The 23,558-nt window shown below is 47.8% G+C and overlaps 2 protein-coding genes across 2 annotated transcripts in view; both read left to right on the forward strand.

Moving 5' to 3' along the window:
• Window positions 1–5,728, forward strand: part of CACNG4 (calcium voltage-gated channel auxiliary subunit gamma 4) — a 35,456-nt gene extending 29,728 nt beyond the window's left edge. Inside the window, exons 3-4 of the mRNA XM_065735622.1 lie at window positions 3,436–3,576; window positions 4,764–5,728. Coding sequence (XP_065591694.1) covers window positions 3,436–3,576; window positions 4,764–5,302 — 680 coding nt within the window. The 3' untranslated portion in view covers window positions 5,303–5,728. The remainder of the gene's footprint in view (window positions 1–3,435; window positions 3,577–4,763) is intronic.
• A 6,722-nt stretch (window positions 5,729–12,450) lies between these two features.
• CACNG1 (calcium voltage-gated channel auxiliary subunit gamma 1) lies at window positions 12,451–19,256 on the forward strand. The gene is made up of 4 exons (XM_065735402.1): window positions 12,451–12,890; window positions 16,769–16,843; window positions 18,075–18,212; window positions 18,902–19,256. Exons 1-4 carry the CDS (start codon window positions 12,650–12,652, stop codon window positions 19,126–19,128), a joined length of 681 nt encoding a protein of 226 aa, XP_065591474.1. The 5' UTR covers window positions 12,451–12,649; the 3' UTR covers window positions 19,129–19,256.
• Window positions 19,257–23,558: the final 4,302 nt, after the last annotated feature.

Below are 23,558 nucleotides of genomic sequence, written 5' to 3' on the forward strand. Positions count from 1 at the left end.
CATCCAGCGAGGCAAAATGCTCCTCAATTACACCGCTATTAATTACCTGAAACACCACTTAGAGAACCACTCTGTCCTTCTGCTCACTTCTGGGAAACAACTTCTGTTTGCTAAGACAAGAAGGGGGGAAAAAAGGGCTCTCTGAAAAGTGCTTACCAGTAAACCCAGATCTTTTTTCATCTTTCCTCTTGTCAATTTGGATCAGTCATGATGCTGGGGTGACGTGATTGCAGTGCTTGGGTGAAGGCAGGCTTGCAGAGTGTGAGCACGGCTGCATTTATCTTTCATACAAAGCCTTGGAACTAATGTTAAATTGATGCCAAGTCAGCTTCAGGAAAGAAACATCATTAGTAAAAAGACAGTAAAGGAAGATGAATTAAGCAGCACCTTGATAAAAGTGCATTATGCCATCTTTGTTTGGAGGAAGGGATGGGGAAAACAGTTAGAGCCGCTGTGTCAGACAGGAGATGGGTAAATTGTTTGTAAGTGTACTGTGACTGATGATCCTAAAAGCTGCTTTCAGGAGTCTCTAAAGTACAGACCTTAACAGCAGGTTGGCCCAACCCTTGGTGCCTTCTGCAGCACTGGGATGCAGTCCCTGTGCCCTCAGATCTGAGCTCACCCCCTGAGCTCTGCGCAGATAACAGGAGCCTCTGCTTTAACTCCTGGAGGGAAAACTGCCACTTCGATTAAAATGAATGCAGGTGGTTTAGAGATTACTGGAAAATTATGTACCTAAATCAAGAATAAATGGGCTTATATGTAAATGTACTAGGGATCAAATCGCTGTCTGATGAGACACAGAGATGAAGGTACAGAAGACATGCGACCCTACTTCCCACTTCTGCCCCCTGTGCAACACCTTTGCAAGCTGCTGTCCCCACATCAGCCATCGGGACCTGTAGCTGATCCTCAGCACAAGGCCTTGGCTGGGGACAGCCCTAGTTGTTCATCTCAGGGAGGCAAAGGGCACAGTTCCCACCCATGCTATGTTCAGATGAAGACACTGATGCAACCCTGTGTGCACCCTGTGCTCCTGGGTGGGCAGCACATGGGCTCTCAGCCTGCTCCACAGACACAAACCTAGCCAAGGCTTCAGATAAATGTGAACAGAATAGCGTTAGCAGAACGCCCCAGTTCAAAACCCTATTGAAATGAGTGCAAAAATGCCTGATTTTAGGGAGCTTCAGGTAGGAGCAGCAGACCAGATTTTGCCCTTTTGGCATTCAGTCCACTCCCTACAAAACCAAAGCAACAGCAGTCCCAGCGACTGCAAACACATGCAAGGAAGCTGTAACCCCTCCTGCTCAGCAGGAAGGCAGTGTAGGGCTGAGCTGCAGCCCCGTGGCTGTCGGCACAGCCCGCACAGAGCTTCCCTGAGGTGTCAGTGTGCAGAGCACAGCCGATGCGAACGGACAGGATGGTAAACAAGGAGAAAGCAAGGGAGAGAGCAAAAGCCAGATTCCCTTAATGTTTTTTGACCTGCTGTCATTTTATTACCAGTATTGGGAGGCATATGTAAATTCAACGTGGTACCTATGAGCCTTCCTTTAAATTTCAGAGCTGAAGGTACACAAGAGAACGCGGTATGTTTTGTTTCTCTTCACATTAATTAACTAATAGAGAAAAATGATCTCTGGGGCTTTATGCTTTATGATACCACCCGCCCCGTGTGCACGGCATGTCTGGCAAGTCCCTTCTCATACTGTCACTGAGGCAGTTTAGAGAAGTCCTTTGATTTAAATGAAATCACAGGGGTTGGAGGGACCTGTGGAGATCCCCCAGAATACCCCCCTGCTAAAGCAGGTTCCCTGCTGTACACTACAATCATTATCAAATCACTATAAACAGTTTGAAGATGAACTATAGGAAACAACAAGCAGAGAGGGTGGCCACAGCAGATTTCAATCCTGTGCTGCCTTTTGTTGGGATATGAATATGAGTGATTTGAGACACCTTCATGTCCACAAGCACAGTCTGGCATTGAATCTTTTTTCTGATAATTGACCCCAAAAACTGAGCCAAAAGTCAGAGCACTGCTACCTCTGACCGCACGTGGGGACGCACCCAATATGAGAGCAGGTGCTCTCAGCGCTCAGCGCGCATCCATCGGTGACCTGACACCTCTACTCCACGAGTTTTGCCAATTATTGCAAGACTCATTCTGAACAGGAAAGCACCCAACTGAGCTGGGTTAAATCCGGCCAGAACATTCCCCCTCAGCAAAGGACACGTGCAGCAGAGTTGCCAGGTTTGGTAGGAGATGTCCTTTTCTCACAGTGGCAGATCAATACGGGCACAAGCTTCCCAGGCAGGGACTGTCTCTTTGCTTTATATTTGCACCATCCTAATGAGCCCCAGGCCTGTCGCTGGAGCTCCCGGGGGCTTTGCAGCACACACAAAAGCACTGCTGTTATTAAATGCCCAGCCCTGTCCCTCTTGCAATCTGTGGGAGTTTTGCCACCGGTCACCAGGGGAATCGTTAGAAAGCAATTCACTAAATTGGCAACGCCACCACCATCAGAAGTCAAATGAGAAAGCAGCAGCATCTGGCTGCTCCTCCTCGGGAAGCAGCACCGTGTGTGTCCCCGGGAAGATGGCACCCAAGGGGGACTGCAGCAGCTCGTTGCCCCAGATGCTGTTTGCTGGCAGCTTTCCCCTCGTTGTGCCCCCAGCTCATGGGTCACCCCCTGCTCCCTGTGCATGCCCAGTGCCATCTGCTCCCCTTTCAGCTGCTGCCTTGCCCCACAGTGTCCCATAGGGTCTGAAAGACGGCTCGATGCAGTGGCTTAGATATTTGTGCAGGGATTTTATAGCCCGTGCTAATGAATGGGCTGAAGCATGCAAAATTCTGAGCGTCTCCATTTAGCTGTCAGGAAACTAAACATAAACACCCGAGATACACTTGTTAAAATTTTCTCCTTAGAAACCTGAATAGTTTCAAAGTCCTAAATACACAACAGTGAAAGAAAAAAAGAATAGAAAATAAAAAAGAGTAATTAGCTCACTTGTGATGAGAATGCTGTGGATTCCAAGAGCTTTGCTCACCTTATGCACATACTGAGCAACAAACGTCTGCTGAGGCCATCCCCAAACATTACAGAGTTCATCACCAGCTCATGGATATTTCAGTGCTGCTTGCTGTGTGATGCTGGCTGTCATTTACTTTGTGCTTCCATCAGAAACGTTCTGGTGGCATCACATTAAGGCAATAAGGTCAGACTTCCCAGGAGGAAACTCAACAGGTTCAAGTTGCTCAAGTGAGGCAGCCCTGCTACATTGACCAGGCACCTCAGCTCCCCCACACCTGCCCACAAATGCAGAATCAGTGGTAACTGCAGCAAAATCCAGGGTTTGGAGACTTTGCAGTCAGCACCTGAGGAGGCATCTGAAATAATTACTGTCTGTTGTGTTTGCTTCCTATCTCCCCTGCAGGCATTGTCCGTGCCTCCAGTGTGTTCCCCATTCTAAGCACAATATTGCTGCTGCTGGGAGGGCTCTGTATTGGAGCAGGGAGGATTTACAACAGCAAAAACAACATTATTCTCAGCGCTGGAATTCTCTTTGTCGCAGCAGGTATGTTCTCCTTAGACTGAGTCCTTAGGAAGCGCTGCCTTTTTGGATTGAAACATACAGAAGTGCAGCCTCATCTGGTGGGGAAGCCACCAGCAAGATCCAGCATGGCCTGGCTGTGTCCAGAGACCCAAAAATACCACAGGGCAATTCCCAGCCCAGACAAGAGAGAAGGACGCTGCGTCACATCCACAGCTCTTCTTCAGTTTCCTGAATTTCTTCCCCAGAGTCCAAATTCTCTCAGGCTGTTTTCAGTGCAGGTAGGCATCACGTGCTCCTGCAGCTTTATTCTGCTGAGCTGCTCATATCCAAATCAGGAAATCCTGTTTTCTTTGCTCACTCCCGATGAGGGCAAGCAGAAGGAAAACAAGTGAGACTGAGCTTTCAGGCTGGGTACAAGGCTTCTAGGACTGATTTTCCCATTGAGTAACTGGGTTACATGTCTTCTCCTCTATACATTTCCTGGGCTGAGGGCACAACTAAACTCATACTGGGCAAGTTTCTTAAGGAAAAATAAATGTTTCTGAAACATCACGAAGAGCAAATTCTTGAGAAACTTTCATTTTTCCTGAAAAAGAAATTGCAGGAAGCTAAAGCTTGTAGCGTGCAGTTTTTGCTCTACTTAAAATGTACCAAACATAAGATGCCTAAATAGAGCATGAATCAGGCATCTCTTACATCCTGGCCCTCTTTTCCTCCTCTCATACAAGGACAGAAGAACTTCGCCTTTTCTAGGTGAGTGTGCATTCCACAATAGAAATGTCCAAGAGAGTCATCCACATTGTTAATAGCCTTCTCTGAAGCTCACATTAAGCATGCTGCTTTCAGATGGAAATTCAGCAAGGTGGAAGAGAACTTGTCTTAATCAAGGTGAACAGCCATAGCCCTGAGCTCAAAATGTATTCTTATTACTAACAATATTAGCAAGTTCCCATACGCTACTTCTTTCCCATCATGTCAGTGAAGAAATGGGAACAGATCCTGCTGAATCTTTTAAGATCTTCGCAAGGAACGGCGAACACGATGTGGGTCTATTTGTTTTTCAAGGAAAAATGGAATCCTCAGATAGTTGAAAGAGTAAAAGTAATGTAATGAAATTTCCTGGTCATAGTCTTAGAAACAAGGTGACGCGGTTTGGGTTTTTAACTTCCCAGCCCCATAACAGCTGACTTCTGTTTTTCTCTCCCTAGGACTAAGTAATATCATAGGGATCATTGTCTACATATCGAGCAACGCAGGTGACCCAAGTGATAAGCGAGATGAGGACAAAAAGAACCATTACAATTACGGTTGGTCTTTCTACTTTGGAGCCTTGTCTTTTATCGTGGCTGAAACCATAGGTGTTCTGGCTGTGAACATTTATATTGAGAAGAACAAAGAGCTGAGGTTTAAGACCAAGAGGGAATTCCTTAAGACTTCTTCCAGTTCTCCTTATGCCAGGATGCCAAGCTACAGGTACAGGAGGCGGAGGTCCAGGTCCAGTTCTCGATCCACAGAGCCTTCCCCATCCAGAGACATTTCCCCGGTTGGTATGAAGATAGCAAGCACCATTCCCATGAACGAGATTTCCATGTACACTCTTTCCAGAGAGCCCTTGAAGGTCACAACAGCCGCCAGCTACAACGCAGACCAAGAAGCCAGTTTTCTGCAGGTCCACAACTTCCTTCAGAAGGAATTTAAGGAAGGACTCCATGTCAACATGGTCAACAGGAGAACAACGCCTGTCTGAAGTTCCTTCTCTCCCTGTGCTTTCTGAAACAACTATCGGAACAGATCTGTCATGAAAGAGAAGGAGCGATGTTAAAATACCCTCTCACCTCTTTAACTGTGGCATGTATCGAGGCAGCAAGTGGGGATCCTCTGGACCAACATAAAGATGTTACACGCTTGTAGCTTTTTTGAAGCTATTTGGAGTTTGTTTCTTTCAGTTCTCGGTGTCACAAGATGAAGGTAGTTCATGTCCCTGCACTTCTGTAATGTGTACAAAGTCTTGGAGAAACCACGAAGGACTTGCCACCGGTGTGTTTAAAGGGTTGCAGAATTGCTGTACAACTTCTTTTCTAAATCAAGATCCCTTACTACAAACTTTCAACTATAATTTACAACCAAGCCCAAGGATACAAACTAGTCCTCCAGTGGTCCGCTCCCCTCTGACACGGCGTAAGCTTTGCCTCTTCCAAAAAATAAAACATTTTAAAAAAGATATTTTTGAAGGCAACACTGTCTAAAACTGAACCTGTAGATCATCCATGTGCTGAGCATTAGAGACTCCCTGACGGGGCAGTGAGGGGTCTCCTACCTGGGGGTGGAAGGCAACCCTCTGGGCAGTGTGGGTGGGGAGAACAGGGTGGGTGCATTGCTCGGTGCCTAGCAAGGGCAGGATTAAGGTGGGTGTGACTTGAGCATCTTTGCAAATATCATTTCTTGCCTAACAATTAGAAAACTTGAATTCTCATTCCAACTAGCCCTAGTGCCTGATCCGGCGAGGTGCTGAGTGCTGTCTGCCAGGAGCAGGCCCCTGCAGACTGCGTACAGACAGGGCGAGGAGCAGGGCTGAGCCTGCCACCGCGGCCCCCATTTCCTTACTGCTTCACAAGTGCATCACTAACGCTACTGGTAACTAAGATATCTGTGCAACATGTGTACGAAGATGAGAAGCTAATGCGTTTGGACGAGCAACACATCCTGCAGCGATGGGAGCTGAGCGTTAACGGATGGCGACTTTGTGTTTTTTGAAGTGGAACAAAAACAATCACCATTTATGAGATATTTATTAAACTCTTTTTATTATGAATAAGTGCCGCATGGTGCAAGGTAGAGTTACTTTTAGATGGAAACGATGGTTCAGCCTAATTTAATTTATTTTGTAATGACGATTCTACTTAGGTGCAGAGAGCCCACAGGAAACTCTATGCATCTCCTAAGGGGGAGACTGGTCTGTACCCTTTGCTTCTATATGTTTCTAAAAGGGTCTGAATTCTTTTTTCTTCTAAATTTCTGCTTTTGTTTTTACACTTAGGCTTGGATTCTCAAATCCTGAAGGTAATTTAATTAAACAGTACTCACATCTCTTTTAGTGATCATTCAGCCAAGCCGTATGAGAATGAGGTACCCAATTCCCCTTGAATTGAGTTAGTTGCAATGAGAGAGGAGCATCTAGTTCCTGTAGGCTGCTTTGAACATATCTGTCCTTTTAACCCTGAAAATCTATGCTACCTGAAGAGTAGAGAAGTGGTGACAAGGAAAGAACATGACTTGGGAATCTGACGGTGGGAGATCTCAGCCAAACTGTTAAAACCTCTTTAGTCTTAACTCACCCTGTGGTGGCCGCAGCGTCGCAACGCGATGGTGGTTTGGACGCGAGGCTTTCAGCCAGTGAAACCAAGTCCTCCAGCAAAACCCTGGAGGAGCTGCCTTAACAACCCAATAAGTCAAACCTCTCCCTCCCATGTAAACCCTGCTTGGCCCTCTCTCCTTGCAAGAACCAAGACAATGCTCAACTTCAAGCGCAAGTCTTCCCCTAGTCGCTGTCTTGCTCTGTTTAGCCCTCATCGTGGCAGATGGAAAGCATTATTTTGGCAAACCATCCAGGGGAGGTGGGCTGGAGCCTTCATCCCCGCTTGTTAAGAATTTCCATTCAGGTTAAAACTCTGCTGGGATCCTTTTTCAGACCTCTGAACTCTGAGAGCTAAGATGAACGGAGTGATGGGAACTATTGGAAAGCAGAAAATATCATGCTTCTTTCTGAATCAACACACTATGGAGAAAGGTATTACACGAGCTTTTTAAAACAATTCCAACAGAGGCAGACAAGAAAACTTTTTTACCTACTTTTCGGCTAGGACAACGTAAAAGAATTCTAAAATTATTGAAGTTCTTGATGAAAGATTTTTTTTACAAGAATCTTTATGCTTTCAAACAATAAATTATTTCCTACTTTTTGAGACTTCGTAATATTAAAATACTTTGATTAGCTATGATAGAAGTAGAAGTTTGCAATGAAAAAAAACCTTCTGTCTCATTAGTGTGTCATACTAAGTGCTAATTAATTTACATCTAATTATAGTCAATGTATTTTTCAAGTGCAATTTCCCAGAGCTATTTGTTTCCCACTGTGTTAATAAACTAATAGTTAGAAATAAGTCCCATCCGTGTTTACTGTAATTAAGAATAAAACCATTCCCTTTAAAACCAGGAGTTAGATATAGGCTGTTTGTTCTAAACTCATGTCCATTGAACAGAAAGTGGATGGTGTGAGGTTCTCTTTGCACCTTGGTTTTGTTCTTCCTATCTTCATTTGTAGTAAACATGCTTAAATCCACTCAGAGTGGGGACGTGTCCCTGGGTTGGTGCTGTCGAAGCACCGGGAGGTGATGGGGATGGGGATGCTCATCCTGGGGGAGGGTGGGGCAGTGATTTCATGTCCTGAAAGTCATGGTCTGTGTCAGACTGCAGCATGCTGCCTTGTTTGGCCAAAGCAAAAAACAAGCTGTGACATTTGACAACTACATTAAAAAGAAAAAGCCTCCAAAAATCCCTTTTCCCGTAGAAAACTTTAATTCTGACAAAACTGAACAATTTGTGGCATTCCTGCGTGTGAACGGTATTGATGTATCTGAAGGAACTGCTGTTGGACTTTCGAAACCACTCAATGATAGTTTAAAATAAACCTTCTGTTTCTCCGCATCTCTCTGTTCGTCCCCGGACAGCATCCAACACAAACCAGCCCCCGTTTCTCAGTACGGCCTGCAGGTTTCATCATCCCACCATTAACAGCAGCCAGTCCTTTGGACGTAGCCTATAGCACACCGCAATGGCAGACCTGAGCAGAAATGCTATTGGAGCAGATTCCGTTTTCTGAGAAACAAAGTTTTGGGCATCTCATCAGCTCTCTCTTCCTGGTTTCTCGTGCAGAATAGGAGCAAGACGAGAAACCGCTTTGTATGCCCGTACTAATAACAGTAAACTCTTACATTTCCTTTCTGTATGGATCACAAATCCACAAGGGCTAATATATCACATCCCTTGAGGTTGCATTCCTGTCTGCAGCTCTAACGTGTTATTGCCACTGTGCTTCAGTTCTGCTGGTGTAATCACAACCGTGTATAATGTACTTAATCCTTCCTTTTTAAATAAACCATTTTAAATGTTTATCTGGGTTTGTGTGGAGAAAGATATATAGATTCTCAACTTCCAGATGCTTTGAGATGAAATTTCTGTGGGTTTTTTTTTCCACACTTCTATCTATTTTGATGGTAGCTAGTTAGTGATACAAGGAAGGGTATGAACACTCTTGTGGTCGTACAGACCAACAAATACCCAGGATAAGCTATCTCCACAACTTTTCCAGACATTTGAGTAGGAACTTCAGAAGAAAAACCCTAAGTTTCTAGATTCTATGGTTCTTGTTACCAGCTTGAACGTGGCCCAGATGAGACACACTCTGATTTAGTTGTTGGCTGGATGTCTTCCTCACATACTTTTTTTAACTTCCCATTTCCCGTACCTCCAGATAGTCTTTAAATAGAGGGGTGCACGTGTGCCTGCCCAGATGCTTCCACACCGAGACCTGCAGCCACCCAGCCCTCACAGATACGTGGGGTTTCACAAACAGGTGAGGCTGTTTGAGCTGGGGAGCCAATACACGGCCCTAACAGCTCCAGAAAGTGGAAAAGAGTCCGGTGAGGAGGATGTGGCATTTCCTCAGCAAGGAGGAAACGAACCCACACACATGGGAGGTGCTGAAAATAAAAAGCACTGAAGCATGCTCTGCACCTGTCCGTGGGGCAGCTCATCTTACAGCCCCAGCAGAACTGCAGGCAGCACTACCAAAAGGGCGGCAGCGCCTGAACGGAGGGAGCACATAGGGAACCACATAGAATGGGGCTGCTGGGCTGGCAGATGGGCACTGGGATACTTTTTCTACTAAAAAACACACAACAGCAACAACAAAAACCCATTTAACTCTCACCATCTATGAGGATTCCAGCCTCAGGCCGTGCCCAGTCTGCTCCACCCTTAGTCCTTGACACCCAGTGAGGGTCCTCTGCAAGAAGGGAGCTGCAGAGCTTGGGTAACATGATCGTGGTGAGCACTGAGATCAGTCTGCACAAAGTGCAGAAATGCTGGGGAGTGGATCTACGTCAGTGCCTCTGCTGGGGAAAAAAAAAAAAGGCAACGGTCACGAGACATCATTTACCATTTTCTTGAGTAAAGAAACATGACCGTGCCATTTCCACTTTCGCACTCGCTGCTGCTAAGTGCTGCTAATTACAGCCCTCCCTGCTTCCCAACAGGTCCTCATTAATACTCGGTTTATTTTTCATGTGATATTGATTTCTGAGCGCGAATGCTGCCCAGATGGTGCAGGGAGACCACGGGAGCTGTTCCTCGGTCCTCCTGCTGCTTCTGCCCTCCTGGGAATCAGCTTCACCAGATGTTTTTGGCCAGAAATCCCCCATTGTTTGGGGAGAACACTGCCTGTGGGAGCACAACACAACCAAGGAGTTCCTTCTCTCAAGGGCCAGTGGCAACAAGTCACTTTTTTGGCTGGGTAAGGCTGAATTTTTCCCTTTCCATTCATTTCAGTTATTTCCTGGATGGCTTTTGTCCTGGATGCTCCACTGCTGGAGAACAAAATTCACCCCTCACCCCCTCCAAAAAAAAGAAAGAAAAAAAAGACAAATTCTGAGGAACAATGCAGATCAGAGAACCTGAATGAGAGCAGAAAGCATGGTCCTTGCCAGCACTAGAAGACACAAAACCCACACCAACAAAAAAAAAGAGTTCCCTCTCCTGCAATCCTTATAGGTTGCAATTAGTCTAAAGCATCGTCATTAGCACTTCCTTCCTCAGCAACCAAAGCACTGCTATATACCCACATTTACAAACACACACTCACATTTGCAGCCAGGATACAGCTCCAAAGATTGACTGATGCCCAGTGAAATCTAACAAGAGATTGCTTCAAAAGAAAAAGGCATTACACTGCTAATGCATTCCTTTTCCACTTTGAAGTCTGCTCCCATTAGGCTTTTCCAGTTTCACGAGAACTCCTGGCTCCAGTTAAGAAATAAAAATGTAAGCCTCTAATATTTCTCTCAGTGTGACATGATAGCATTTTTATGCCTCAGAAAACACAGTGCCATCAACCATTTGAAGCACAATTCCTTCAGCCAGGGAGGTGTGCACAGCCACGCCTGGAAGGCCCATGTTTGGGACAGAACCGGTCCGACCTAACACATTGTGTGGCACAGGAACTTTCAGCCACTGCCAAAGGAGCCAAGCACGTTGTCTTTGCAGTGACATCTCAGAGCTTTAGGTCCCCACACCCCACACTGCTCTGCTGCTTGGTGCTACCCAACTCCCAATCAGCACATGCCTGGGAGTCCAATGGACAGCATCTCCCCGTGTGGCCATGGTCCCCTTGGCAGCCAGCTTGGGGTGGCACCACTCAATGCTGCATGAAACCCTTTAAGTCATATTTCAATTACAGATATTTTGGAGCATCATTTTCCAGCTCACTCTTTATTTTCTCTCCCTTTCGCTCACTCACCTCTCACCCTTAACTCATCGCTTCAGATCGTCCTCATTAATTTGATCTGGCACCTCGATTTGACACCAAATTGGGGTGTTCATAAAACAGCAGCGGAGCAGTTTTGACATTGCCTTGACATGATAACGTGATATTTGCAGATTTCCACTGACATTTTTTTAACCACCCTTTTGACATTCAGGTACTGTCACCCCCATCAGTTTGACATCGCAATTGGAACGTCACCTCCACAGTGGCCTCTGCAGTGACATTATCATCGAATTAGTTCTACAGTCTGTTGTAATATCAAAAGGAAAAAATGAAAATAAGACAAAGGAAAAAAAAAGGCAAAAGTTGCTAACTGCATCTCTACAAAATTTGCAGTGTTTTACTGCTGTTGCAGTTGGGTGTAGTACGGGATGGCCATCATCAAAAGTTCAAAGCCTTCAAACCAGAGCTGAGAGCTGTGGTCAGGGCAAGGGAGAGGTAGAAGAAATGTGAAATAGAATCAACTTCGGTCAACAGCTCCCAGTAAAAACCCCACCATGGAGGAATGCCGAGTCATTGTGTTTCCATTGATCGTAGAATCATGGAATGGCTTTGGTTGGAGAGGACCTTAAAGATTCCCTGGCAGTTCCAACCCCCTGCCAGGAGCAGGATGGCACACCACCAGCTCGGGATCCTCAGGGTCCCATCCAGCCCAGCCCTGAGTGCCCCCATGGACAGAGTTTCCACTGCCCCTCCAGGCAGCACTGCCAGCACCTCACAGCCCTCTGAGTGGGACACGTCCCTTCAACATAGAATCACAGACTGGTTTGGGATGGAAGGGACCTTTAGCTATCCTCTAGCCCCAACCATTCTCTCATAGCATTATAAAAATATATAATAACTACACTGTATTTCAGAAGTCGAACTTTGGATAGAAACCCTTCTCTCCTTCTGAAGGGAACCACAACGCTTTCCTTCGGACAACTTAAATTACCTTACATTAATTCAGAAGTCAGTGTGGGTGAAAATAAGTGATGCAACACACAAGCTGGTTCCTTTTGCAGCATCCTTTGCAGCCTGCCCTTCTGCCAGCACCCGGCTCCAAAGCAACCCGTGCAGACACAGCCACGAGCTGCCGGCATGCGCAGGCACTTTGCGGGCTCTGGCTCTGTTATTAAGCTATTTAGGATCAGACTGAAAGCAGCTCCGCAGCTATTATAAACACAGATGGTGTAGAACCTAGCTGAAAAGTTAATCATCCCGTTAATGCCTATTTCTGGGCATGCTGCAAGTCAGCAGAACGGAGCCTTTCAGTGGCGGTAGCGGCTCCAAGGGAGCACCCGCTTGGCCGTGGGAATCCAAAACAAACACGGGACAGGACGGGGCGGAAAGCTGAGCTTTCCTCACTCCATGCATTAATAGCCTCCTGACACAGCCCAGCAGCTGGGGCTGACATTTGCAGAGGCTCAGACGTGCCAGGACACCGGGAGCCCGCGGGCTGCGGGCGAGCAGGGCCCAGGGGAAGGCGGCCCAGGAGCCGCATCCCACCGCAGGATGGACGAGACCAAGCCCCTGAAGGTGCGGCTCACCTTCTGCGTGCTGCTGGTGGGCGTCTCGCTGCTCTTCGCGGCCGTGGTGACGGACCACTGGGCTGTGCTGAGCCCCAGGGTGGAGAATTTCAACACCACCTGCGAGGCGGCTCACTTCGGGCTCTGGAGGCTCTGCACAAAGCGGATCCACGTATGGGAGCAACGTGCCAAAGAGACGGGCTGCGGGCCCATCAGCCTGCCCGGAGGTACGTACGGCCAGCCGTCCCTGCGTGCCGCTTTGCTTGGGAGGCTGCAGCACGGGAGCAGAACGTGGCCCACGGCGCTGCACTCCACGTTTGCAACTGCAACGACACGGGGGGTAGAAGGGAAAAAGTGTCGGGCACGGTGGGATCTGGGATGGAGCGAGCTTTGCTGATGTCCCACAGCACCCAGGCGCACCAACGGCAGCGGGCAGAGCTGTGGCAGAAGGAGGGTTGAGAGGACTGGGCCCAGCTACGTGGCTGCGTCTGTAGGGTTCCCTGAGCCTGCTCATGGCCAGCGTTTAGATTATCCCCCAGCAATTTCGAGAGCAATCATTTCCCAGGGCAGGGAGCTGCCGTTTACACTGCCAGCTTCCAAAAAGGAGTCGCAAGCTCCAAAAAGGAGTTGCAGACCAACTCTCTGCACCCTGCACGCTCCTTTCCCCATATTCCCCCGTGCAGTCAATGGGGAGCGGGCTCAGCTCCGCGCGCGGTGCCAAGTCAGCAACATCCGCGCCGCGTGCGCTCCCATCCGTGACTGTGCTGCAGGAGGCTCTTAGGGAACTGGACACCTTCCAGGACAGAAAAAACAGGACTGCCTTCACGCTAGCTACGCTGCTCGAAATGAAATATATACGTTAGCACAGACTGGAAAATCTCCTGTGGATGGTCTTAGCGCCCGCGTTGGCCGTGTATTGCTGGTGTGAACACAGTTCTTTACCTATTTGGCCAAATTATGTGTTCTGAAGAGAGGGGCTCAGTCGCAGCGCTCAGATCTGCCTCGAACCAAATTTGGGAGTGTGTCCCTTGCGCGCTCGCTGCCTCTCACAGAGGTGGTGGTGTGCCCGGGAGCACGCTGCTCGCGCTCTGCCCTTCCTCACGCAGGGAGCATAGATCCCACTGAAGGAAAATCATAGAAATGGGTTGACAAACACCAAAACGATGCAACTGTGGGGTAAATATAAAGCTCATAAATATCCAGCTGGCTGCAGACTGCAGCTTTGTGGCCAGGGCAGCATGAAAGCAGCTCCTGCCTTTGACAGACACCAGCATGTGCAAGCAGAGTGCTGAGCCCCGGCCCAGTGCTGCCTTTCTCTGGGTGCTGCAAAGAACCTCAGGGAGCTGAGCCCCACACCGGACAGGCTGCAGCTTTTGCACTGATTTTTTTAAATATTTTGCATTTTGAATGATATCTTGTGCCATAAGCAGCATCGGGGGCTTCAGTGCTCACTGCCTCTGTCATAAAAACAACATCCAAGTCCCCTTTTTGCTCAGCATGGGGAGAGCACAGCCCCCGTGGGCTGGGGCTGCTCAGTGTGCACACTGGATTGATCTCAGTCCTCTGGGAAGAGGGTGAGCAGGGGGAAAGAGCAGCTGTGCAGTCTGCAGCCATCAAGGAAACCTGAATGGAGCAACAGGGAATGGACATGTTGGTTTTCCTGGAAATCACAAGATGTGCTCAGAGATCACTGCCAGCGCTGGAAAAGAAACATCAGAATTTATCACTGCATTAATGAGCATTTAGCAGCCACTCCCAGAGGAAGAAATGGATGGCACAATTAGCATTATTTATTGGGCTGTGAGCTCAGCACAGAGCAAAATGTAGAGGATGTATTGGCTTGCAGTCCACAGAGCAGAACTGTGATTTAGGCAGAACTTTAAAATTTTACAGCACTCTTGCGAGGATGCTGACAAATTGGAAAGGGTTCAGTGTCCTACTATAGGAAAGATGAAGACTGGGGAAAGGGCCATAACAGCTGGGAAAATTCAGGTGAATACTGAGATTTTTTGACCTGTGGACAGAAGCACACTGGGGCAGTTCACTGCTGGGGGAAACACAGCTCACCTCCACCTCCAGAAGAGCTGAAAAACGTGCTCCTTGCTCTAGGCAGCAGCAGAGATGGGTGCTCTGAAGCCCACACGTGCTGCAGGCACGCTAAAGAGGAGCTGGTAAGTGTGGGAACAGGGGTGACAGCATCTGGAACAGAGGGGAAACGAAGCAGAGCAAATAGGTCACCAGCAGGGCTGCCTTCTTCCCCACTGGTTCACGTCCCCCAGCGATGATGGACATGAAGGGAAGGGGCCAGGAGGGTTGCAGGTGACCTGGAGCATGGGGAGACAGTTTGTGATAAACCACACATTATGTCCCTGAGGTTCACCCTGGCCCTAAATGACTGCAGAGCCCGTGGGCTGTTCCATCAGCATATGACCTCGTGGCAGAGAGAATGCAATTAAAGGGCGGAGAGAAACAGAGATTGACACAAAATTTTCTTGCATTATAAAACTCAATTTAAATCCTATCCATTATTTAAATGTGCTGTGACACAAATGGGCTTTTCTCTAATTCATGATGGCACCAGGGAGGGACTGAAGTGCCTCAGTTCTCCTGAATAACAAGGAACCTTGTTGGTAAAGACATGCCCAGCTCAGCAGTGCACCGATGTGTCTTTAAAGTGAAAACAATACACTGCTTCACCAAAATCAACCTGGTGTTATTTCCCACTAAAGAAAACATATGGATTTTCCTAAAACACTTTCCCTAGAGCTAACCAACTCTGTGAGAGCCTCACATACCACACCTTTGCAGAGCCGTGCTGTAAACCACAAGACAGATGCTTTTCCTGCTGACAGTGCCCTCTCTCTGAGAGGTTTTTGTGGACTCCCCTTCACTGAGCCTTCAAAGCCACTGCACTGCTGCTTCTGGCTTCACCTTGAGCTTTGGACAACCAACCAACCCAAGATGGAGCATGCCAGTTGCATCCCATCTCCTCCCCCTATAGCACAGGAGCTGAAGAATTCCCCAGCCTGGGCCACCAGACCCTCACTGACATCAGGCACTGGCATGCAACCTCTGCTCTGGGCCTCAAAATTTGCACTTTCAGACACTGAGTTCAGCTATGTTCCCTCCAGGGATAATACAGAACAGGGCAGGAGGTGCCAGAGCTGGATGTGAATTGGATCTTCAGCAAGGAGAAGCTGCAGATGGCATAAAATTCAGCTTTTAAAACAAGTAGATAACAGCATCTCCGAGGAATCTTCCACTAATGGGCCCAAAAACGCTGCCTTAGAATTGCTTATCCCCTGGGAGAGGGAAAGTAAATCTTCCTTGAATCAGTAACTCTGCAATCTGCCATTTATATGACAGTGAAAAAACAAAAGAACCCAAGAGGTAACACAGAGTACTTTGCTGCCTCCTCGAAACCAACGCTGTGAATAAACAACAAACGCAATTTGTGCTGGTATCTAGCTCCATTACTGAACAGAACAGAGCTGTCGGTGTTGAAAGAGGGAGTGATCCCAAAGAGACAAAGCAGGGGTGCAGGAGGGGACTGCAGCCCAGCACAGTGCAGGCAGCACTCAGCACGGCGCGGCCGCACGCTTCCAGCCTAATTCCCTATGAGCATCACCTCCCCCAGCTCCGTGCCCCTCCGTGCTTCCAATCCAACGCGTTATAAATAGAGGGCACCCTTCGTCCCAGCCGTGCTGCTGCCAGGTTGGGGTTCAGCAGTGTGATGGATGCAGAGCAGTGATGGGAGGGGAAGGTGTCCAAGTGTTGGCTTTGTCTCGATGCTCTTCTGCAGGAGGCATTCCCAGGAGGACACCTGGGGAAGCACAGCTGTCAGGGCTGCTTAAGCACCTCCTGAAGTGTTCTCATGGATCAAGGCCCAAATCCTCGAGGTCCTTCTCCTGCTGCTGTTATTGCTTTAAAAAGCAAACAAACAAACCAGCGTCAGCTGGATGTCTGCAGCAGGAATCAGATCCCATCAGGACCTACCCTAAAATCAGTGCAGGTCTGCTACATCGGGAGAAAGTCAATCCCCACTTTACTACATTTTATCAGAGGTTTTTAAGTGCAAAGAATGAAATTTCCTTTTCCCTTTCAGCTCACAACTGCTCCTACTTCAAGCACTTCACCCCTGGACAGAGCTCAGAGATCTTTGAAGTCACCACCCAGAAAGGTAAGAACGGCCCTGAAAAGCCTTTCCTGACACAGCACAGACTGAGGAGCACGAGGGATGTGGGGTGAAGGGGAACCCCAAACAAGGGCTCAATCCTGGCTCCATAGAAAGCAGGAGAGGAGTCTCTATCAGATCCCACCACCACACTGCCAGCACAACAACGTCCCAACACCACCACTGTCTGCCACGCTCTGAGCCTTCACCATGGAAGCAAGAAGGCATCAGTGAGCCCAAATAAATTAATCTCAACCCAAGCAGAGCACAGATCCTGAGAATTATGAAGGCTCTGTGAAGAGCATGAGGAATGCAGTGCTTGATATTGATTTTATATGCAATTTGTGTAAAAAACGGAACAAACAATGGAAGGAGGGAACAGAGATCCCATAAAGATGCACGTAGTATGTTTGTACAGCGTGCAGTTTGAAAGCAGTCCTTCACAGTCCACTTTCACATTTCTAACAGCCAGATGTTGTCATGGCTCACCTAACACACGCTTCTCCTTTCCTCAACCTTTCCTTAAGGAGGAATTCCTTTCTATTTTGCCACACAGGATATGTTACCATGTAATAAATGAGCTGGGGGTGACACTGCACACGTTAACCAACCCGCTCTGCTTTGTGGCAATGACAATAGTGGAGAACTCCACGTGGCTTTTCTGAACAGGGGATTTCCTAAGGCAGGGAAGAGTGGGAATTGTGTTTTAATAGAAGAGCCCATAGCTGAGCTTCCTGCTCTTATTCATTTGTATACCATTAGATTCAGCCAACTCATCTTAAAAATGGGTCTGATGTTATTTGGGGGGGGGAAATCAGGAAGAAGCCCTTTCCTCTAAGGTAAAAAAAAAAAAAAAAGCTTAAGCCACAGCACAGGATCTCACATTGAAACGAACTCCGTGGGGCATTGCTAGCACAGAGTACAGAAAGCTGAAAGGAGTAACGTTAAGGAAGTCACAGTGAAATAGTGACAATGAGAACAAACCTTGCTCAGACCAACACAGCCACCATTTGGTCTTCTTGCAAGCGTTCCTCAAGCAGTTTCCCCCTCCTCTTGTTTTTATAGCCTTTGCATTTTGTCTGAGGGAAACACCCCATTTGTCAGAGCCCCTTCTCTGCAGCCATGGGAGGACACATTTTTTTCTGGGTGACCTGCTGCAAAATCACAACGGGCGATGGGAACACGCTCAAAACGTGCCGACGTTCACACTCTTTCCGTGTTTGTTTTGCTTTGGCAGAATACAGCATCTCAGCTGCAGCCATTGCCATCTTCAGTGTTGGCTTTGCAATCATCGGAACAATCTGCGTCCTCTTCTCCTTCCAGAAGAAGAGGGACTACCTGCTGAAGCCAGCGTCCATGTTCTACACCTTTGCAGGTAGGAGGGTCGCTGCACAACACGGAGAAACTTGGATAAATCCTGGGTGGATGGAAACACTGCTAGGAATGCCCGGGGAGTGGCACTTTCTTCCTCTCACAACGAGACTACATGTCCCCACGTGGTGCTCCAACACTGAAAAAGTGCAGCTCAGCACCACACAGCAGCCTGAATTTTCTCCAACCACCTTTAAAAGGGGCACTTCTGACATACTGGGTGTGGGCCCTGGTCTCAATCAGAGCTATATATACTGTTCTACCTCATTTATTCTAAGCACAGCAACACATGAAAGGTCAAAGCAAACAAACAGCAGATCCAGGCCCAAAATATGTAACTGTCTCCCCAAAAGAAGATCACATTTGGATATGAGCTGCTAAGACCTCGTCATGCCACAATGACTGAAAGACAGAGGTGCAAACTGTCATCTCCACAAAGCCCTTATTCTACCTTTGAAAAAACGCGTGCAATTATTCCTCCACTTCAGGTTTCCCATCCAAGCCTTCTCAAAATATAACACCCAACAAGTCACCAGTGCCCCTGGGGGTAGCAGAGATCTGAGCATTGCTGGCATTGGTTCCTCCAAACATTGAAGTCAGTGGCTCACTGTGAATCCCACGGCACGCTGAAAGGTGGTTAAGGATGGAAAACTGGCAGCTGGTTATTCTACCCACTGCTCTCTTCCCCTTCAGGTCTCTGCATCATCATCTCCGTGGAAGTCATGAGGCAGTCTGTGAAAAGGATGATCGACAGCAAGGACACAGTGTGGATGGAGTACAGCTACTCGTGGTCCTTTGCCTGTGCCTGCTCCGCCTTCGTCCTGCTCTTCATCTTCGGAATCGTCCTCCTCCTCATCGCGCTGCCTCGCTTCCCCCAGAACCCCTGGGAGACGTGCATGGATGCAGAACCCGAGCACTGATGCTCCCCACACCCACGGGAGGAGCCAGAGAGGGTCTTGAAAAAATTTGTGTTTTTTAAAATGTCTGGATCTCGCTATACGATGTGCACTCCACTGAGTCATTAATGAACCAAGGCATGTTCAATTATTACTATTGCTTCGTTTCTTTTCTTCCTTTTCTTCTCATGTCACGGAGCAGAAGGCTTCCCCAGGGCACGAGGTGGAGCTGGGGCTGGAGAGCAGCTCCGTGAGGGATAATTCCAGCTCTGAGGGAGCCCACCTCCCCCCATGCCATGCTCCTCTGCCTCCTGATGAGGGCTGAGCTCACTTCCCAAACACAATGGAGATCCTTACACCGTTCTACCACGCCGTTAGAATAAAGATTAACAAAAGACTTGGCCTAGCACTGGGATAAACATTTAACCTGCAGACTTACACCATGCGGTTCCGTTCTTTTGAATTAAGCACAGCAAAAAAAAAACAACCCAACAACACGAGATATCATTTCTGCTCTATTTAAACTTCGGTGGCAAAGCCAAGGCATACAGAACGTTAAGAGTGCTATTTTCCTTCAATAAAAAACGCAACCTTCTGGTAGCACGATTTTCTGGAAATTGATGTTGATGGATGAATCACCCGGCCCATCAATTCCCGCTAAGTCCAGCATTAGGGTGTAATTCCGTAAATGGTGTTTACCGGAGCTCTCATTTGTGCCTCGTGAATAGGGCTATTACGAACGCTCACTGCGTGTGTACGTAAAGCTACATAGGAGGAGAAATCCCTCAAGGCAGCTGCTGAGAAGGACCCGGGAGCCAGCCCCAAAAACCGGGCAGTGGTGTGCACACCTGAAGGAGCTCACGCTGCTGTGCCCTGGCCCCAAGGAGCCCACGGCTGCTGGTTGTTTGCACTTCAGCTTTTAGAGTCTGTTCAGCATTTCCGATTGTTTTTCCCCTCGAGTAGGAAAAAAATACATTAAAAAAGCTGTTTCTTTTTCCCCTCACCCAACAGTTTAAAAAGAGGGAGAAAAAGAGAACTATTCATTTCCTCTGCAATTAACTGTCCTCAATTTTATCACACACACACGCAAAAAAAAAAAGAGCCACAATCCGGCAGAGAAAATATCTGATTGTTTGGAATAGATCTGGCACGGTGACGCATCGCAGCAGCTTTGGGAGATCACGCGGCAGCGTGGGGCTGGGGCCGGCCCTCTGCACATCTCTGCTCTCCCATCAGAGCAGCAGAGAGAGCACGGCCTTCTGTGAAGCAGCAGGGATGTTTTTCGAGCCCTCTGAAGTTGAAAAGCACTACAAATAACGGGAGCACTGTGAAGTTCGGGGATGAAGCACTCATTGGTGCTCAGAGCTGGGAATGAGCTGGAGAAGTCTCGTAATGAGAGACATCACAAGTATTCAAGCTGTCACTGCAACGAAATGCTTCAGTGGTTCTGAAATCTTAATTTGGGTGCAAGGCTGATGTACACAATTTGCATTTTTGCCATATGGGAAGGCAGAGGACAGTTCCTAGGGAGCTCCTGCACATGCTACCATGGCAGAGAGCAAGCTGGCACTCCTCCTGCACTGCCTGACCCTGGGCTGGGATATCCCAACACACCACGTCGGCTTTGTGTAAGCAAAGCAGCTGGCAGCAAGCAAGGCATCCCCAGCTCCAGCAAACAGCCTTACCTCGGGCGTAGCAGGCTGAGACACGACCCCGTGGAAACCATTTGATCCATTTCCCACACGTCAGCTCCATCTTGCAAAGCTGTTTCAATCACAACATAATTTCAGGACAGCTGATGGCCCAACGTGTTATGAGGAGCTGCCTCCTCCCCTGAAGTGATGCAACCACTTCTGTTTGACCATCAGCAGACCTGCCTCCCAGCCTCACCCACCCCCGTGCACCGTTTTGTGCCAACTCTGACACACTACATCCAAACCCCAGCGAGGGCAATGCTTCCCACTGGGTGCTGGGCCCTGGCCCGGACCCAGATGTTTTCCAGCCTCACGTTGCTCCTGGCTCAGAGCAAAGACGCAGCAGCAAGAGCTCCCACCCACTGCCCACTCCTTCCCCCCACTCCTGAACTCACCAAGCTTTGCTTCCTATCTGCTCTGAGAGAGCTTTTGACCATTCACTAGTTTGGTACGGATCCTGTGACATATGAGGTGTGGGCCCTGGTCTGAATCAGAGCTATATATACTGTTCTATCTCATTTATTCTAAGCAGGACGCAGGAGGCTCTGCAGATTGATCCAGGTGGACACGTGCACGCTCGGAACCCGACCGCTGTGCAGGGAATGTTTATAAACTAAACTTCACCATAAACTTCATTTAAAACAAACGTCAGCTTCGCTTGGTGGGACGGTGCCCCTTTGAAGGCTGAGTGGCCATAGTCCACAAATACAGGACTGCCGGGCTGCTCCGTGCCATACATTACACACAGAGCAATGGGATCCGCTTGGAATACGTCCAATCAGATCAGTTCCCCTTTCCACTGTCACCCAGGGGCCAGAAATGAGCATCACACCTCAGCCCTGACTAGGCAGAGCGTGGAGCTTCCCTTGTCATCCATCAGAAGCGTACATTAACCTTTAATGAAGTCTCCACAGAAGCTGCCTCTAACCCCACACCCAACCAACCCTTCCCACCACATTTGCTGTGAACCTTTTTGGCTTTCCTTGAACGGAGAGAACTCTGCATATTCTGATCCCTGCTTCCTGACGCCAGCAACTACAAAGGCACTCGAGCAAATATTGCTACGCCAGCAGACGCAGCCCATAGTTCACATCAAGGAATACGATGCACACGTGGTTTTTTTTTATAGGCACCACAGATGATCACCAGCCAATCTGACAGGTTAACCGTCCACGGTTTTTCTAGGAAAACCAGAAACTCAAACCAACAAAACAAACGAAGAGAGCTGAGTGACAAAGCAACCGTGGGCTGGTTGCTTTGGAAATGTGCAGGTTCTGGTACACTTCAGTTCACTTTAAAGAGAGAATTTCTGTCTGGTCAAACCCTGCCCTCAGTGCCACTTACGGCAGATGGACTGTACACACAGCAAAAGAACTGCTTATAGAGCATAACCTCTGCTCACAAAAACAAAAACAGCTGTACCTGACAAATCTGGGAACAAAACATTAATTAATCAAAGTAGGGAATAATGCTCAAGGGGTTTGTGAAGTCAGTGGAAGTGTTCACGTGCTGCTAAGGGTCAGCAGTGCCACAGTCCACACAATTAAATATAATGGAACCAAGTGTAATAGATGTCAACTTCCAGGAGAAAATATGGATGAAAGGGCTTTGGTTCTAATTAGTCAGCTTCTATGCATAACAGTTGTTTAGTAGTTGCATTGTGGGAACACTTAGGGACAGGTTTTGACACTGCTAAGCATTATAAAGGGTCAAGATTTCTGCTAGAGAGAATGGGAACTGTCCCTGTGACACACTTTTGATTATGATGACACTGTGGACACATCTGAACGCATCCCCAGGTGGATCCATGGTACCTGGGCATCCTGCAGAGCAGGAAGAGGGGGAGCCAGAGAACTAATGGAGAGAGGCAGGAATAGACCAAGAGAACTCTGCCTGAGACTTCAGCAGCAGCAGAGCTCTTCCCACAAATATGCTGATGTCTGCAGGCAAGAAAAACCATCAAGCCATGGACTAGCACAGTCACAGCCAATGCCACAATGAGATGGACTCAACACTGAACGTCCTATACCCCTGAGAAGTACAAACCTTGCTTCAGAGTGCATCTCCACGTTACCTCTGACCATTCTTCATTAGTTCCCACCCTCACACTGACACCCTCCCCCATGTGGCTTCCACACCTTCCTCATGAAAAACTGAAACTGAAAGGAGTAAGACCAGACCCTTCTGTTAGTAAACGCACCTCCTAAATACAGGTCTGGACAACGCAGGCATTTCAACCTTCTGTAGATAACAGTGGGTGTTTATTCCTGGACAAGGAGCATGGGATTTGGCATTAACTGTAATCTCAAACATAACATTTCAGCTAAAAAGAAGTCAAGAAGCCAAACAGTCAGTGATAATGCCCAAGCCTCCACCAATATGAGATAATTTACACAAACCAAGAATCTAAACTCATCAATTTTTGCTGTAACTGTAACAGCTCTGTATTTACAGTGCAGCCTGTGCCCACTGGAGCCATCTGTAAGGCTTAATTTGATTTTCATAAGAGTTCAGTAAAGCCCCAAAAGAGCTTACAGAACAGATTTGGGGCTTTTTAAGCAGCTACGACTGCAATAACAATTGAGCAGATTGCTTTAAAAAAACAAAAGAACCCACTCAGGGCTGTGTACGTGGCACGAGGGCTAGATTAAGTGTTTCAAAGTAGTATTTTGAGGAACAAAACAAAAAAACTTCCAAGAAATACAACGAATTCATTACAAGCATTACCAAAGCAGACAGAAGACCTCTACCACACCCTCC

The sequence above is a fragment of the Cyrtonyx montezumae genome, unplaced genomic scaffold (genome assembly GCF_038088225.1).
Source record: "Cyrtonyx montezumae isolate F1298 unplaced genomic scaffold, pur_monq_1.0 scaffold_19, whole genome shotgun sequence".
NCBI classification, from domain to species: Eukaryota; Metazoa; Chordata; class Aves; order Galliformes; family Odontophoridae; genus Cyrtonyx; species Cyrtonyx montezumae.